Source organism: Brienomyrus brachyistius, chromosome 18, assembly GCF_023856365.1.
Source record: "Brienomyrus brachyistius isolate T26 chromosome 18, BBRACH_0.4, whole genome shotgun sequence".
NCBI classification, from domain to species: Eukaryota; Metazoa; Chordata; class Actinopteri; order Osteoglossiformes; family Mormyridae; genus Brienomyrus; species Brienomyrus brachyistius.
Genome location: NC_064550.1, coordinates 10,645,136 through 10,661,100, shown reverse-complemented (window position 1 = coordinate 10,661,100; position 15,965 = coordinate 10,645,136). Strand labels below are relative to the sequence as shown.

The 15,965-nt window shown below is 39.9% G+C and overlaps 1 protein-coding gene across 4 annotated transcripts in view; it reads left to right on the top strand.

The window, feature by feature from the left end:
- The window catches only part of LOC125713457 (protocadherin-1-like), a 41,906-nt gene extending 37,364 nt beyond the window's left edge, over positions 1–4,542 (top strand). The window contains exon 5 of one of the 4 annotated variants that reach the window (XM_048984600.1): positions 562–4,542. In XM_048984600.1, the coding sequence (XP_048840557.1) occupies positions 562–893 (332 nt within the window). In that variant the 3' untranslated portion in view covers positions 894–4,542. Of the gene's footprint in view, positions 1–558 lie in introns of all 4 variants that reach the window. The other 3 variants (XM_048984599.1, XM_048984601.1, XM_048984602.1) reach the window with 3 other exon arrangements.
- The last annotated feature ends 11,423 nt before the right edge of the window (positions 4,543–15,965 follow it).

Genomic DNA, 15,965 nt, shown 5'->3' with positions numbered 1-15,965 from the left:
ACTTCCCTTACTGGATGAAAGTAACACTATCGAACTTTAAGCAGCATATTTTACTATGTAAAGACCTGATTTATCCATCCATCCATCCATTTTCCAAACCGCTTATCCTACTGGGTCGCGGGGGGTCCGGAGCCTATCCCGGAAGCAATGGGCACGAGGCAGGGAACAACCCAGGATGGGGGGCCAGCTGACCTGATTTACATTATGCTAATAAAAGGAAAAGAGCATGCAATTCTTGGGCATAGGAGTTTTACTTACACAAAAATGTTCTGAGGGCAGAAAAAAAAATTGGCTCAGGGAGATAACCAATCAAATTGCACCTAATTGAGGCGGCACCAACCAATCAGTTTTTTTGCTCCTGCTTTCTCTAGTTGCTTGGTCCCACCTCTTTTATAACCTGATTGGTTATCTCTCTGAATCAATCATTTCTCTTCCTGCCCTCAGAACATTTTCGTGTAAGTAAACCTCCTGTGAGTACAGTTGTTTAACAGATTTCCAGTGGCTCAGTATTGCTTGAGGAACTCGACGGTTCAACACGCCTCCTGTCCCCTCTCCCAGCAGACGTCCGCTCCCTCCCTGACGTGGCCATGACCGGGAACTGCACTCAGGAATGCACCGAGTTTGGGCACTCGGACACCTGCTGGATGCCGGGCCAGCCATCTCCCAGCCGCAAGAACAGAACCCCCCCGAAACTGTCAACCTTTGTGCCTTACCAGGAGAGGAACAGCCTGGACCGGCCAGGGCCTGGAGGGGGGAGGCTGGCGGAGGAGCGTAGCGCCAAGGTGGCCAGCGTGCGCCTGCTGCCCTCACATAGTGCCTACTCATGCAGCAGCCATGAGTCTGGACAGCCTCCACCCCTGGAGGAAGCTTCTAAGCGAGAGATTTACCTGTGAGAATGCCTCCAGACAGATTCGCCTGCGAGGCACTCGGGCGAGAGGTGCCTGGAGAAGGGTTCTCGACTTCCAAGGACCCTGGTAGGTATACCTGTGAGAAGACTGTAGTCTGGAGATGATTGGATACCTTAGGCCTTCCCTCTGACCGCTTCCAGAAGGCTTTAACAGTCCAGAATGAAATTCAAACCCATGAGAAAGTGAGAAAGTGCTCTGATGATATGAGTTCAATGTTTGCATGGCAGCGGCATGCGGGAGCACTGCTGTGGGACGCAGGGGTGTGTCTGCACTTAAGGGATCACTGTAAAACGTTCATGTATGAACACAGAACATGCACATGGAAATATGGGAATTACATTTGTTTTTTTCTACCTTTTATCATTTCTACAAGGCTAAACGCAAAGTTATATATGCTATATATAATTATATATATAAATATATATACATATATATATATATATATATATATACACACAGACATGCATACATACATATACAGTGGGATTCCGTGAATAGTCAGAAAGTAGGATGGCTTACAAACTGGAGGGACTCGCTTTTTAAATAACAACATGCAGAGCTGCTGGATTACTGTACACTTATGTAAATTCTTTTATGGGGTATTTTCTTCATCGTTGCATCATTATTTATAACGACGTGGAGATCTTGTTGTGATGGTGTCGGGGATTGTGCCGCATCCCTAACAAACTGCACATATGTTTAAGTACGTACCCACCTTGTGACTGCTCTGCTCGGCAAAACATCGAGACGCAGAGAGGACAGAAAACAAAAGAAAAGGAGTCTGTGGATCTGTGGGTTCCATTATGTTATGATTCTCACAACTGCATGTAGCTCCCGTAATCAGGGGGGGGGGGGGGCTAGATGTAAGTGGAATGGTTTCCCCCTGCTGACCCCATTACTGTCATACCCAGAAACTACACCATTTCACGAGCGCATACTCCCTTAATGTCACTTAAAAAAAGCCACACCTTCCATTAATGACACTCAGAGACAGCACCATAAGTAGGAACAACACTGTGACAGCCTGGATAAGCCCAGGGCACACATAAAGAAATCAGTACCCCACAAGGGCCCTCGTTTGTGGCCGTTAGAGGTTCTAACTGAATGGGATCATTTCATTCTTAACTATCCACTACCACTGTCTTGTTACGACCTACTTTGGCAGTTCCAATTAGTTCTATGTCCTCTTGAAATGTGTGCTACACAGGGACCAACATACATTGACATTAGTCCTAACCAAAGAAATGATCGAGATTGAAAAAAAAAACACAGGGAGAAAGCAAAGGGTGGAATCAAGACTAAAACAAATGGTTTTGTATTAAGTAATGCTCACTGTTTTTTTCCAGCCAATAGGGTGGCATCAGCTGTCCATAACAGTGGTGAAAATCCATTGATCTCTGTGTGACAGAGATGTAAACATTTGTGATGTGTTGTTGTAGGGTCAAGCACATTTTTAGGTCTTTTAGGGGTTTAGTATTAATTACAATGAAGAATTATAGGTAAAAACATGTTCCTTGTTGGTATTTCATTATTTGTGAAGATTCCTGTTTCAGATTCCTTACTTCTCAAAAGGTCTGCCTTCAGAGGCCGTCCGTATAAAAAAGTGCAAGTTGTTGGCTTAACTGTTGGCTGTATTTAAGTAGGAGAAAATACTTGTGATGTAATGTTTTTTGCACAGATAAATGTACATGCAAGTGTAGCTTCTAAAACTTATGGCAAACTCTGTGGTTGTAATTATCCACTGCCTAATGTTTCCTTGACAGTTGAATATCATATTTTATTTGATATTTATGTTTATTGTGAACAGTGAACTTCAATGAAGAGCAGTTTGAGTTCCTCCCAGGTGTTACACTTTGTTTGGACCAATGCTTGCATGTCAATAGAATCATTTGTAATTAGTCCTCTGCCTTAAAGCTTTATAATAAAATATGTAGAAAATAATAAGGACCTTGTTGAATTTTTACAACAATTCAATAAAATAGATCATTCCCACAATGCAACTGTCGTGGGGGTGCAGTTGAGATTTAAAGGGTTTACAATATTAACTCATTAACAGAAATAGAATTCAGAATTTCAAACATCTGCAGTATAAAGATCCGATTTTAGTGGACCAGCTTATAATCAGTAGTCCATGGCCAAGCTGAATAGAAAAATGACGATGCTGATCACATTTTCTGCATAGGTAAACTATATAGGCAAAAAAATGTGGACTCCAGCTTCTCATTCCAAAATCAAGGGAATTAATATTTCGTTGGACCACCTGTCTTGCTATAATAGCCTGTGCTCTTCTGGGACGGCTTTCCATTAGATGCTGGAACATTACTGGTGGGATTTACTGCCATTCAGGTTGGGTATTGATGTTGGGTGATCAGGTCCCTCTCTGTGAGCTTGTGTGCCCCCCCACCTCGCAGCTGAACTAGCCCCCCAAGTGTTTCCACGTCACAGTCATTTCAGTCATGGTTGACCAGGGCAGCTCTAGCAGGGCAAAATGTGGCAGACCGATTTGTCGAAAAGCTGCCATTGTTGCTGGGGATTGCATTGCTAAATATTTAATTATACACCTGAGTCAACAATGAATATGCTTTAATTAGGCAATTAAACGGCGATGTCCACATGCTTTTTGCCCATACAGTGTATCTATCCAGTGTCACTAAATTGAATGCAAGTGTTGAATGTCAAAGTCACTCAGAATATCGAAGTTCTGAGTAATAACCCTTCTTCATTGTATTTAGAAATGTACTGAGGCATTTTCGTATCATCTCATGACACTATGCTAAGATGTGTTATTTATGAAGACCGGAACGAGAGAAAAAAGCAAATGCAATGTAAACGAACGACTCATACCGCTGACCTCGTCCAATGTTTTTGTGAATCGTAGGGTTTAATTGCAGCCCAGTGTCATGCCTTGCTGTTGAGGTTTCCGTAAAGATCCTGAATATTGGTACTCTGTGTTATAGTGCAGTTTTAGCAAGTGCTTTATCAATGTCAGCTGGAGAAGCTAAACCCCCAAGCTGGGAGAAGAATCTGTTGCATTTACCTTAGCATACCCCGATGCCCCATATTACCCTGTGGAATCATGTATTTAATATCAATAATCTGAAAACTAATCAATTATAAATTGGGGATTTAATAATAACCAGACTTCGTTATTGACCAGTTTTTATTCAAATTGGACCATAAGGTGGACAGTGCTTCAGAGGGCTCAGATCAAACTTTTCTGTTGCTCTGAAGTCCTTTTTTTATTGCTCTGTTGATCTCCTAATCTTTTGTAATGGTTCTACAACCTTGAGTCTGGCTATGATTTTGACTAAATGGAGTCTCTGTGTCTGAGAAAGAGACCCGAAAATCCGTATGTGAGCATAAACCTTGTACGTGCCGACCCCGTCCAGGTGAAGGCTTGCTGATAACACAGGCTTTCTCTTTTCCTGAGGTTTTAAAGCCTAATATATGTTAATGTGATTGGTTGGGAGTTCCGTATCACGTGATGATGTATGAAGAATGTATACATTTGGGGAATCTCCAGGTGAAAGGGGATATACAGTTTACATGGCGTGACTCTCTGTCTTTTTCCACGCATTTTCTTATACTTTGTTACTTTGTCTTTTGACCGTCACAATAAACTATCTCTAGACTACTGGCTAATTTTGAGTGAATTCTTCGACAGCCCCATTTGCTTCTTGCATTCTGGCATGTACTCCTCCATCATCTTGCCCTTGAATCCCATCACCGTCATCACCTAGATCTCCCTAAACCCTTCATCTTCCATAGCTAATAAAACAGAGCTGCATCTCGGATTTGACCGGACGACTGAACGTCTCGCGCACTCAGTAAATCATAAAAGTAATTAGCAGCCAGTCTGACAATGTCAAAACGAGGAATAACATGCAAACTCTCATTATATTTGGTTAAATGTCCTTACGCTCAGCTGTTAAATCCAGCATTTATGAGCCCGCTTGGCTTCTGCAGTGCTCCCAGAGCTGATACTGTTGCTCCTCCTGTTGCCATGGAAACACATATGCTCATGCTTTCCGTTTGCTCGCCGTCTTTTATCGAACGCTCCACACAGGGGTAGCCGATCTTCGCTACGCTGTTTCATTATATCATAAGAAACAATCATCTTGTGAAAAGCAATTTTACATACAACAGCCATTTCAAACGTCTCTTCCTCAGGCAATTGAGGAAAGTTTGCAGTCAGGGAGTGCCCGGTCTGATCTACATGGCCATTATAGGAAGCCACTGCTTGGTATGGTAGCACAACAAGCGGAAGACTACTGTGTTTGCTAAGAAAGGTCACTGAGATAAATGGCAATGCCTTCCCCTCAAACGAATCCCTGCACATCCAACACATCATCAAACGTGCCAATAGGCTGACTGCAGACCTGTCACTCTTAGCCCACTGCTGACTCCAGCTGCTGCTCTCCTCTGGTAGGTGCTTCAGAGGACTTTGCTACAAAACCTCACAGTATTACAACTGTTTCTTACAGGGTTGTCAACTTCGGTCAGCTGGCTGGCATGAGATTTTCAGTTCGAGACAAGTCTGCATACACTTGCACACGCGTTAACACGGTTTTATTACTTTGTACTGTAAATAGTCTGTAGGGTTTGCAAACTACCCAACGCTTTTGATGTAAAGTTTAGGTTTATAATGGAATAATTAAATTTAGACTTGCCGTAAGCTTTCTTGCTTGAGAGCGAGAGTCAGTCATGCCAGATGTGTGAGAGCTGGCAGCCCTGTTATAATCCAATACTGTAAGACTAATTTAAAAAATATATATATTAATAACCATCCTTCTATGATGAATGGGTTCTTTGTCATGTTGTCCTGTGATATATTTCATTTGCACTGATTAAGTCTATGTTTACATGTACAGAGCAACTTTTTGCACTTTATTCCATATTCAGTGTTTTCTTTTTTGCCCACTCGTTCTGCTGTTATTGCACTTTTGATGTATGTTGTGTATTCTGTGTTAGAGATTTACTCTGCATTGTGTGCTATTTGTCCACGTCCTAGAGTCTTATTCTGTATAACATTTAAATCGCACGTGTCCTATGTTACACACTTTAAGTTGTGTATTTATTCATTGTATAGTGTATTATGTGTATCCGGTTATCTTATTCTGTTTGCTATTGTCATTTGACGTAGTTATGCTGTACCCTCAAATATCTCCCCCAAGCGCAGTCATATACCAATAAAGATGCTATTCTGTTCTGTTTCACCTCCAGCACACCTGATTCATCCAATTATCAGCTTTATGATTAGTTAATGTGTATTATCAGATTGTGTAATGGTGTAATACAAGAAACATATGATATGGGTAAATGAAATGGATCTGAGATCTGCAGCTTATGCAGAAAAGTATGGTGCGAGCCAGATTTGTGCACTGCGTTGAAATGTATGGGTACTGAAGAGGAATCACAAAGAATTTTAGCGCTATAGACCACATGAAACTTGCATGTACATCAACCTTGGTTTACTATATGGAACATTTTTGAAAGTATGACAGTATTCAAAGGCAGAAAATCCTGTAATTAACAGGACTACCTTATTACATGCAAGCCCTGCTTTTCATCTCTGACCCTGGAGATCTGCAGTATCGCCACAATTTAGTTTTAGCAAAATCTTTTCTACTCCTCATTGCCTTAATTGAATGATGCAAACTCATATCCCTACTGCAGAGAATCTGAGAAGACCTGCAAAACTGTGGCATTCAAAACCCAGAGCCGAGAACGCTGGTGTTATCTGGTACATTTATGCTGGGGCGTATTTTAGCTGGGGTTCGATATGCCACAGTTGATTTAGCCTTAGCCGAACAAGATGGCAATGGGCAATCAGTGCTGCATATAAATGTCTTTTTATGGAAGACTTTATATGCAGCTAGCAAATAGATGCTTTGTGACAGTAACTCATTCCAAGCACCACTCTTCTTCCATGAAGGTGGATAATTTTAAAGAAGGGGCTTAACTAGCTATGAATATGAAATAAGGAATAGAATTCGGAACAAAATTAAACAACAAAGTCAGTTTTTAAATGCAAATAGTATATATTCATCAATCATTGTCTTCATTTCAAAGGGAAGTTCCTCGTCAGCTCATATACAAAGTTGGGAGTTTGCGTGAAGACACGCACAGACACACGCACACACACACACGCACAGACACACACACAGACACACACACACACACACAGTGTATCTGTCTCTCTCTCATTCCTTGTCCCATATCACAGATTCACTGAACATCCAGTTATCCTAAACCTGAACTGAATTTTCTTGTCATTAATTTCTTTCATAAATATGCTTGAAAAACCAGCCACGGGCAACAGAAAAACAGAAATGGAATTCAGCTGGATAACAAATCTTGGAAAAAATACAACTGTTTTTTTTTTTTTTTTTTAAATGTGTAACATGAAGACCACAGCCTTACAGAAAGTTCCGCCTTGAGACGTTTTTCTTCCAACTGTCTCAATCTTGTACACAGTTCATCTAACACAGTGAGGCCCTCATTGCATTTATAGAATAATTTTACACGATATTTTATGGCGTATACCACAATACCAAATGAATGTGCAGAAATATAGAGACTGGCTGATATACATGGTACAGAATCAATTTTTTCTTAATAAATATAAAATAAGCTTTGCAGAATATCATTCGATACTGTGCTTTTCCCCAGTGAACTTGGAAAAATTGTTGCGCCTATTCCCTGACTAAATTAAGCACTGGAAATATATTACAAACTGTCCTAATGAAGTCCTGAATATGTCGTGGGATAAATCAATATATTTTGTGATGTAAAGTAATGTAATTTTGACTGAACACCACAGGTTAAAGAGAACATTGTATCAATGTTTCATGAACCTGCATAATACATATATGCCTCTCACTTCATACAAAAATACAGTGAATGTATTGTACTCTCAGGTAAACCAATTTTCAATCCGTTAAAGCAACATTTTACCTCCCATTTTTAATTAAACTTAAAACTGTCTTTTATTAAGTTTTCTTTAAAAGTCATTTTATTCAAGGAAACAGTGTTTGCTCTTGTTTCATAGTGTCAGACAGAAAAGCTAAGGTCATACTGCTGAGAATTATAATTCACTTCCATTTTGTTGTGTGAAACATTGTCTTTAAAAGTATTTATACATTTTAAGGGAAAGCTCTCATTTTCAATATTACTCACTCTATCTACTGCATTTCATTATAATTCCTTTGTTACAGTATGAGTCAGAAAAAAAAAATCATTTTAACAGATATATTTTATTAGATGAAACATTTTATTTTTAGATGGAATGCTACATTTTCTTCAAAGAGAAACCTTATGACAGCTGCTGCACTTTCTTAAAATGGCTTAAGCATTAACTATAAAGCAGCCTTATCTGTCGTAATTAATCACTCCTGCAGTGATTAAGGATCAGGAATATGATGAATACCCTCATTCCCAGTGTCCATACAAAAGACATGAATGTGTGTCGCGGCATCAAGGCTAAAAGATATTAACAGTGCAAATTTCCTTCCAGCGTAGAATCACACTTTTCACATTCCAGGGTTCTAGAGCAGAGGTGGAGATTTCCGGTCCAGAGAGTACAAATCCAGACCCAGATTTTGCTTCAACCAGCCAGTTGAGCGCTCTCTGACTGTGACTCTTTCTACAGAACTGGTTGGTTGAAACAAAATCTTGGTCTGGATTTGTATTCTCTGGACTTGAAATCCTCACCCCTGTCCAAGAGCTCCGTTATTCACTGCAACGTTCGATCAGAAAGGGGTGAATCTTTACCCATCCATTTTCTGTAACCGCTTGTCCTATTCAGGATCGCAAGGGACATGGATCTTATCTTGGAGGTTATGGGTGCAAGGCAGGGAACAACCCAGGATGAAACGCCAACCCATCGCCGGGCACAGTCACACAACATTCACATGCACACCTACGGGCAGCATGTTTTTTGACACGTTGGGGGGGGGGGGGGGGGGGAGCGGAGCACCTGAAGGAAACCCCATGACGACACAGGGAGAACATGCAAACTCCACACACATGGAGCCATGGTGGCCAACCCTGGTCCCAGAGGTGTTCAGTGCCACCTTGCCACCCCCCTGAATCTTTATCATGGTACTTTCCTGCATTAAAGACTATCGAACCATGTAAAGAAGTTAAACACAGAAAGAGGAAAATGTGTAATTATAATAAGTACACTTTATGTGCTCAGATGAGTCATTGTGTAGTAGGTCGGATGTGATTACTGAAGACAAACATCTGCACAGCACACACACACTTACAAAATGACCGCTCCTTGTTCAGCTTGAGGGAGGGGGGTCATTTCAGTGTTCATGTATATATTTAAAAGATAATGATACTCCCATATGAATAAGCCGAAACTCGAGCATCAATACTTTTGGATAAAATGGTGTGAAGCTTTAATTTTATTGCCGGTTAATGAGATTATCTGTCAGATTAATTGTCCCACCCGCTTTGCTCCCACCTAGTGATTATACACCTGAAGTGGCATTGCAGGAAATGTCAGGCACATTGATGGGTTTATCCCATTGCCTTCTAGCACAACTGACCCAGTTTGCTGATCCTAACATAAATACTTCCGCACATCATCTAATGTCTATCAAGTTTCTTGATCTCACCAGCACGCCCAAACCTCCTCGACAGCTTCAGGGATGCACGAACTCTTATACTAAGTGCTAACTGATGTTCTGTCCTATAGCGATATCCTGTAGTCAATGTCCTGGTAGTCAGTCACTATCATTGTTGTACAGCCGAAAATAATATTAATATTGTTTTAATGGACAATATTAACGCAAAACTTTATAGCTCCTACATTTAGAATCTGTCTGGTTATGTGCAGTGGACTTGTTCACGTATAATTGCACGCTGCGTTTCTGAGTATGTGTACGTGTGCCTGAGTGCGTAATCGTTGATTTAATTAATTTTACATTTGGAAAGTGGCTGTTAAAAACTCCGAGTTTATTTAAGAGCAGATATCAACATCCTGGATGTTTCTTTTGATTAATGTCATATAATTTATTTTCTTCCTTTCATTTCCTATTCTTCCTGTTATTTTCCCATTTCATAACTGGCACATCTTTGCTGAATGTGGCGAATGAGAGCTTTCTTGTGCCCTAATTAAGTATTGAGTATTCCGAGTTTATCTTGCTCTAATTCGTTTAAATCTCTAGCTCGTCGTGACTTTTACGATACGTGCACGCTACAGTTACTGGAATCACGGGGACGCTGAGTTCATTTAAAAAGCAGATATTAGTAGAAATATCCTCTCAGTTCCATTTCTCATTTTTTTCTGGTATTTCCGAAGCTGCACTGCAGGCACAGTTATGATAAATACACCAGTGATAATGCAAAGGATTCAATGAAGCAAAATAGGACCGTAATACCAGTAATGAAAAAGCACAAAGAATAAAAAGTACTTCACATAACGAAGTAAACTGTAAAAAGATTCTAATTATATTACTGTTATTACTTAAATTGTGATTATAACCTTATAGATGTTTTTGATGATGGTGATGATGATGACAGTGATGATGAAGAGCAGAAGAAGAAGAAAATGATGACGATTATTATTGTTATTAGGCGTCTTTTAGTTAATATCAACGCCATACAGACAGAATTTCTCCACACATTTGTCTTCTCTCCAGGCCTTCAGACTTCCCAGAGGCATGTTCATTGTTGATGATCACATCTACCTTCTTGCTGGCCATCCGGCTCCTCTTTAACCTTCAACTTCTCCAAGTATTATTGTCTTATACTGTAGGAAGTCGACTCATAATATGCCCAAGATAATATAGCTAACAGGTATGAAATCCAAAAAACTGAAAGAATATGTTTACGAGATAATTAAAATCACTCATTATTGCTACTTTTTTAAGGGTGGGGCTCATCAGGGAGCTGTCCTCTCTCTCTCCTCCTCTTCACCTTCTACACGATGGACTTCCACTACAACATCAGCTCATGTTACCCACAAAGGTTCTCCATTGTCTCCTCCACTCTGTGGCGTATCAAAAATGGAGATGAGTCAGGAGTATAGGACAGTAGTGGAGGACCTCATTTTATGGTGCAATGAGAATGACTTGCTGCTGAACAATAGCAAGACAAAGGAGTTGGTGGTGAATTTTCACAATTCTAAAAAGCTCCTGAGACCACTTACTACACAAGAAGAGAAGCGGAGGTGGTTCAGTGTTATGTGTATTTGGGGCTTCATTTGAACAGCAGACTGGACTGGGTGGTCCACACTTGTAACGTTGCACAAAAAGGTCTGAGCATATTCTCAGGCTGAATATCCATCTTTCTGAAGTGTGTGGCAAGTCTCCGGAGATGTTATTGTACCAGTCTATAGTAGCCCATGCAATTCCATATGCTGTGGTCTGCTGTGGAAACAAAATACGTTCAGGTGATGCCAAACGTCTGGGCAAACTCATCAGGAAAGCCAGATCCATCACAGGACTGACCCTGGAAGCAATGGAAGCAGTTGCAGAAGAGAGGATGGTGGCGAAACTGAAGAACATCATGAATAGTTCTGCCCATCTGCTCCATGGAGTGCTCTTCTGGATCTTTAGCTAATTGTTTAGCAGCTGGCTCATTCCACCTCATGACATGTTACTGCCATCATTTCTGTTTGCTGCCTTCATACACTACAAGTCATCATCCTGGCACATGCTAGGACATGACACCATACACAGCTGTGACGACTATGTTACATTTACAATCCTTGTTAAATATTATCCATTTATTTGTTGCTTTCTTATGGACAAGCTTCTTTGGCCTATGTGTCTGGCCTTCTCACTTTTGAGTTTTGCAAATAGTCACCCAGAAAATATTGAAAATTAATTAACGTTCATTACCATTTTACCCAAGTATATGCAAAAAATATGCAAAATATCGAGGTTTTTCTCCAGGTACTCTGTTTGTTTTTCCTGCACTCTGTTAGGCAAATTTGCATGTCCAAGTTGTCCAAAGATAGTGTGTGCTTGCCCTGTGAGGCTCTGGAATCCTGTCCAGGATGTTCCCCTGCTGTGTACCCTATTCGGGGTTAGGGAATTTACGCCTATGCACAAGGAAAACATGCAAGGAAAAGACAGGGTGTGAATCTTTAGTGAATTAATGGGCTTGTTGTGTGTCCACTCCTGGATGCACCTGCAATCACATTTTTCCTTCTGCATTTCAAACGATCCATCGATCAAAGATGCACATTATTGTCCATATCTACATTATGGAATGCTCCAGAAACTTCTTTGTACTCTGAGCCCTCTTGTGTAGCAGGTACCGTTTAGAAATAGTAACACCAGTTTCTTCTCCTTTAGATAATCTGGGATTCTGGTTTTTATAATGTGAATCTGCATGGTCTGCACAAATATACTGCTGAATGGTAGGTGATGTCTTGCAAAGTTTTCCGGTGTGTTCTATTGCATTCTCCTTTTGCGTAATAACTAGGAATATTTAATTTATTAATGTTATTCTTGCACTGTATTTGTACAATAAAACGTGCTTCTAACCAGCTATTTTCTGTAATGGCTATTCAGAGGTTTCAGTGTCCAGAGCCTATAGATGCAAGGCAGGAAGCAACCCAGGGCGGGGTGCCAACCAATCACGGGGCACAAACACACAACAACATTCACTCACACAGACATACTTATGGGTAATTTGGTAACTCCAATTAGCCTCAGCATGTTTTTGAACTGTGGGGAGGTGGGGTGGACCTGGAAGAAAGCCCACAATTACATGGATTGAATATGCAAACTCCACATACGTGGAGCAATAGCAGAAACTAGAATCCTGGTCCCAGAGGTGTGAGACAACAGGGCACCACCCATGGTCCAAGCCAAAAAGTGTTGACTTCTACTAACATTCTGTTGACATATGTTAACTGATACATCTACATGGGAATATATCCAATTGGTGTGTGTGTGCATACGTGATAATATTACCTACAGTTTTAAGTGATAGAAAAGAAGTTAAAGCAAACGATGGTGCTATTGTTAATTTGGCACCAGCCTTTACAATACACATTGTTATTTGCTAATATTGGACAGATACGTCAGATACCTTTCTAACGTCAGAGTGCAGATCGATCAGATTTTCTGACAGCAACAGTCTGCAATTTTGCAGTCATTACCCTTTCTGCGATCCCGCTAGTCTGTGTCCTAATTTTATTGTGATACCATCGACGTGGCGCCTTAGCGTGATCCAGTCTCTTCTTAAAATGGATGTTGATTGTACCGTTTAGGAGTAGTGATTTTCCACACACCAAATGTTGTTTCTGTGGCAGGGTCTGTACCTTGCTAGTGTTTTCACTTGCTTACATCACTAAACTGTCATTGTTCCCGGTACTTTATTCTGGTTAAAACATAAATGCAATAACCCAGTATGGTGTTCATTTCGTCTTAAGTGAGCAGGAGAATGGGGACTCAGCTTCTCATTTCGAGCAGAGCTGTTAGGTTTTGTTTGCTCTGGTTTTCTTGATATAGCAACAGAATCACAAACAAAACAGTCATGCAGAATGAACAATCATGTGATATTATTAAATCAATTGGTTACTGCAAAACTGCAGGATCTTTTGGGATGTATCACTGGTCTCATCCTTCATTTCCTTACTCTCTCTCTTTTTTCTTTTTTTTTGAACAAAGGTAGAAGCCAAAGTAAATATGTTATTGACGAACTCAGATGTATGTCCTTATTAGCGGACGTGGTGGGAGACCCAGAATGGCAAGGGGCTCGATATAGATGATCTTTGGGATTTCTATGGCAACAAGCCCCATGCCATCAGACTCTTCAATTAATGAAACCTAGCTAAGCCTGAATGTCCTAATTGGCCTGATAGTGTTTTAATAGGGTCAGCTGGGTGGATGAGGGAGGAATGTTGGAGGAGATATGGAGAAGGTATGAGAAAAGCCCATTCGCACCTATTGTGGTTTTTTTTTCCTTCAGTGATAAAATTCTTTGTTTAATTACCCCATGGTTTCCACCTTTATTCCAAAATATGCCAGTTAATTTGTTCAATTCAGGGAATATCTGCACCAAGTTACAGGAAGATGGTATAAAAACAAACCTGGTCTCTATGGGGTCTATTAATTTAAATATTTCATATAAAACTGCATATCTATTTAGGGGGATATACATATTAATCGCAGAGCTGAACCTGGTAAATGGAAAAATATACATATAAACCTGAGGATGTTTGAATGGTTGTGCGTATAATTGTGCAGTTGTTAGCAATAAAATTTAATTAGATTGAGAATAGGTGATATGCATTTCTGCAATACTTCCATGACATCTGCTGGTTTAATTTGTGTACCAAGCAAGGGGAATTTTCTGTGCAGGGTTGGGTTAGAAATCTATTTACTTTGCAGTAGGGGTCCCTGTGAGAGTCCACATATTCTATTTAGATGACATCTGCTCATTATTTGTAAAGTCCCGAGAATAACAATTATCTGATATATCAGCCATGCTGGGCTGATGAATTATGCTGTCAAAACAGCTGCAAGCTAATTATTTCTCAGCAGATCACACAGTTTAAAATTTCTACAGTGTATTCAGACTTATTGGCTCTGTGACTGTGTCATGTTTAGAAGAACACTTGTCGAACAAAGAAATCTAACAGCTGTTTTTTTTTGTACAGATTGTTTTATATATGCTATTGTGATATTTTGGACAATTGCTGATATAAGTCATTTATGTTCGAAGCATTCTTATAGCGTCCTTCCTAACATAGTTGCCCTCAAGTGCCTGAGAAAGACTTAACAAGATCACCACAGTTGGCCATTAGGGTTAATATAATGTAAATATATTTATACTCTCAATGATGTCACCAGAAGAGGGAAAAAGTTTTAAATCCTCAAAAACTGCAATAAGAAAATTAGCCAGATAAGCTTCTAAAACAGATCAATGTGTCTTTTCTACTCCCCTTCCTTTTTGCAGTCGAGCAGACTATTTTTTTATTTTAAGGTTCTTTTAGGTCTAATAGATCCAACTGGAAATCAGTAAGAGTAGCATGCTGCATGAGGCTGGAGGCAATTATGCAAGAGTCACACAATCATTTGTCTGCTTGTCCGTCTTTGAACTTTGTTTTGCGTGCTCCAGTGTAGGCTCTTTAACCATGTAGAGCAATTCATTCTTAGCTTCACCGAAAAAAATGTAGCTATTTAATCTTTAATACATTTTTGGTCACTGTGCCCCGTAGAACTGATTTCCATTAAGTATTACCACATTTAGCCTACAGTACAGACACACACAATAATATTATTAAAAAGCCCATTAATTACTCTCATAATTGCTTGCATTATTATACAAAAAACAACATATACTGAGTGTTCTGTGGGTTGTGATAATACTCATTCTTTTGGAATTGTTTGCCTTTTAAAAATTCATGCATAGCCAGATTCATTGTATTGCATGCCATCATTTATAGATACAAAAGACAAATGAGGAATCCAGTAAAAGTCTAGATGAGGAAGCCAATTTTGTTACCATTAATCTTCAATCCTCTCCAGTCAAACTACCCAACTCTATCATATTGTTAAAGAGTCTTTGAAATGATTTTATAAATATTTCTAAATGCTTTCTGCCACCTAGGGGTAATTCATGTACTGTACTATAGCTAACTGTTGCAATGCATCGTGATACCTACAGTATATATGATTGTAAAACAAATAAAATGTGCAGAATGTCAGCATATTTTGGGTCAGTGAAGTTGCACTGTGGCGGCACACTTCCTGTGTGACAGTGACTCTGTTCTGTGTAAGTGGTAACGTGGCCTGTGAGTATGAGCTTATCCTGCTTCTGTAGACTCATTAGCTAACACCTCTATCAGAACATGTCCTACATGATGACCACAAAGTTATGGTGTGGAAAAAAAAGCCCTGTTTTATTAGTCAAAACATGCGCTGAACAAAACGAATGAATTTCTATAGATAAATTGTTATCAAATATGTGGCAGTGGTATGAAGATAAGCCATTACAGAAATTGTCACTTGACAGCGTTTAAGCACTAATTCTACCATTTCACCTGAGATAATATCACTGTTGTTTTTTAATTACGCAGAGAAA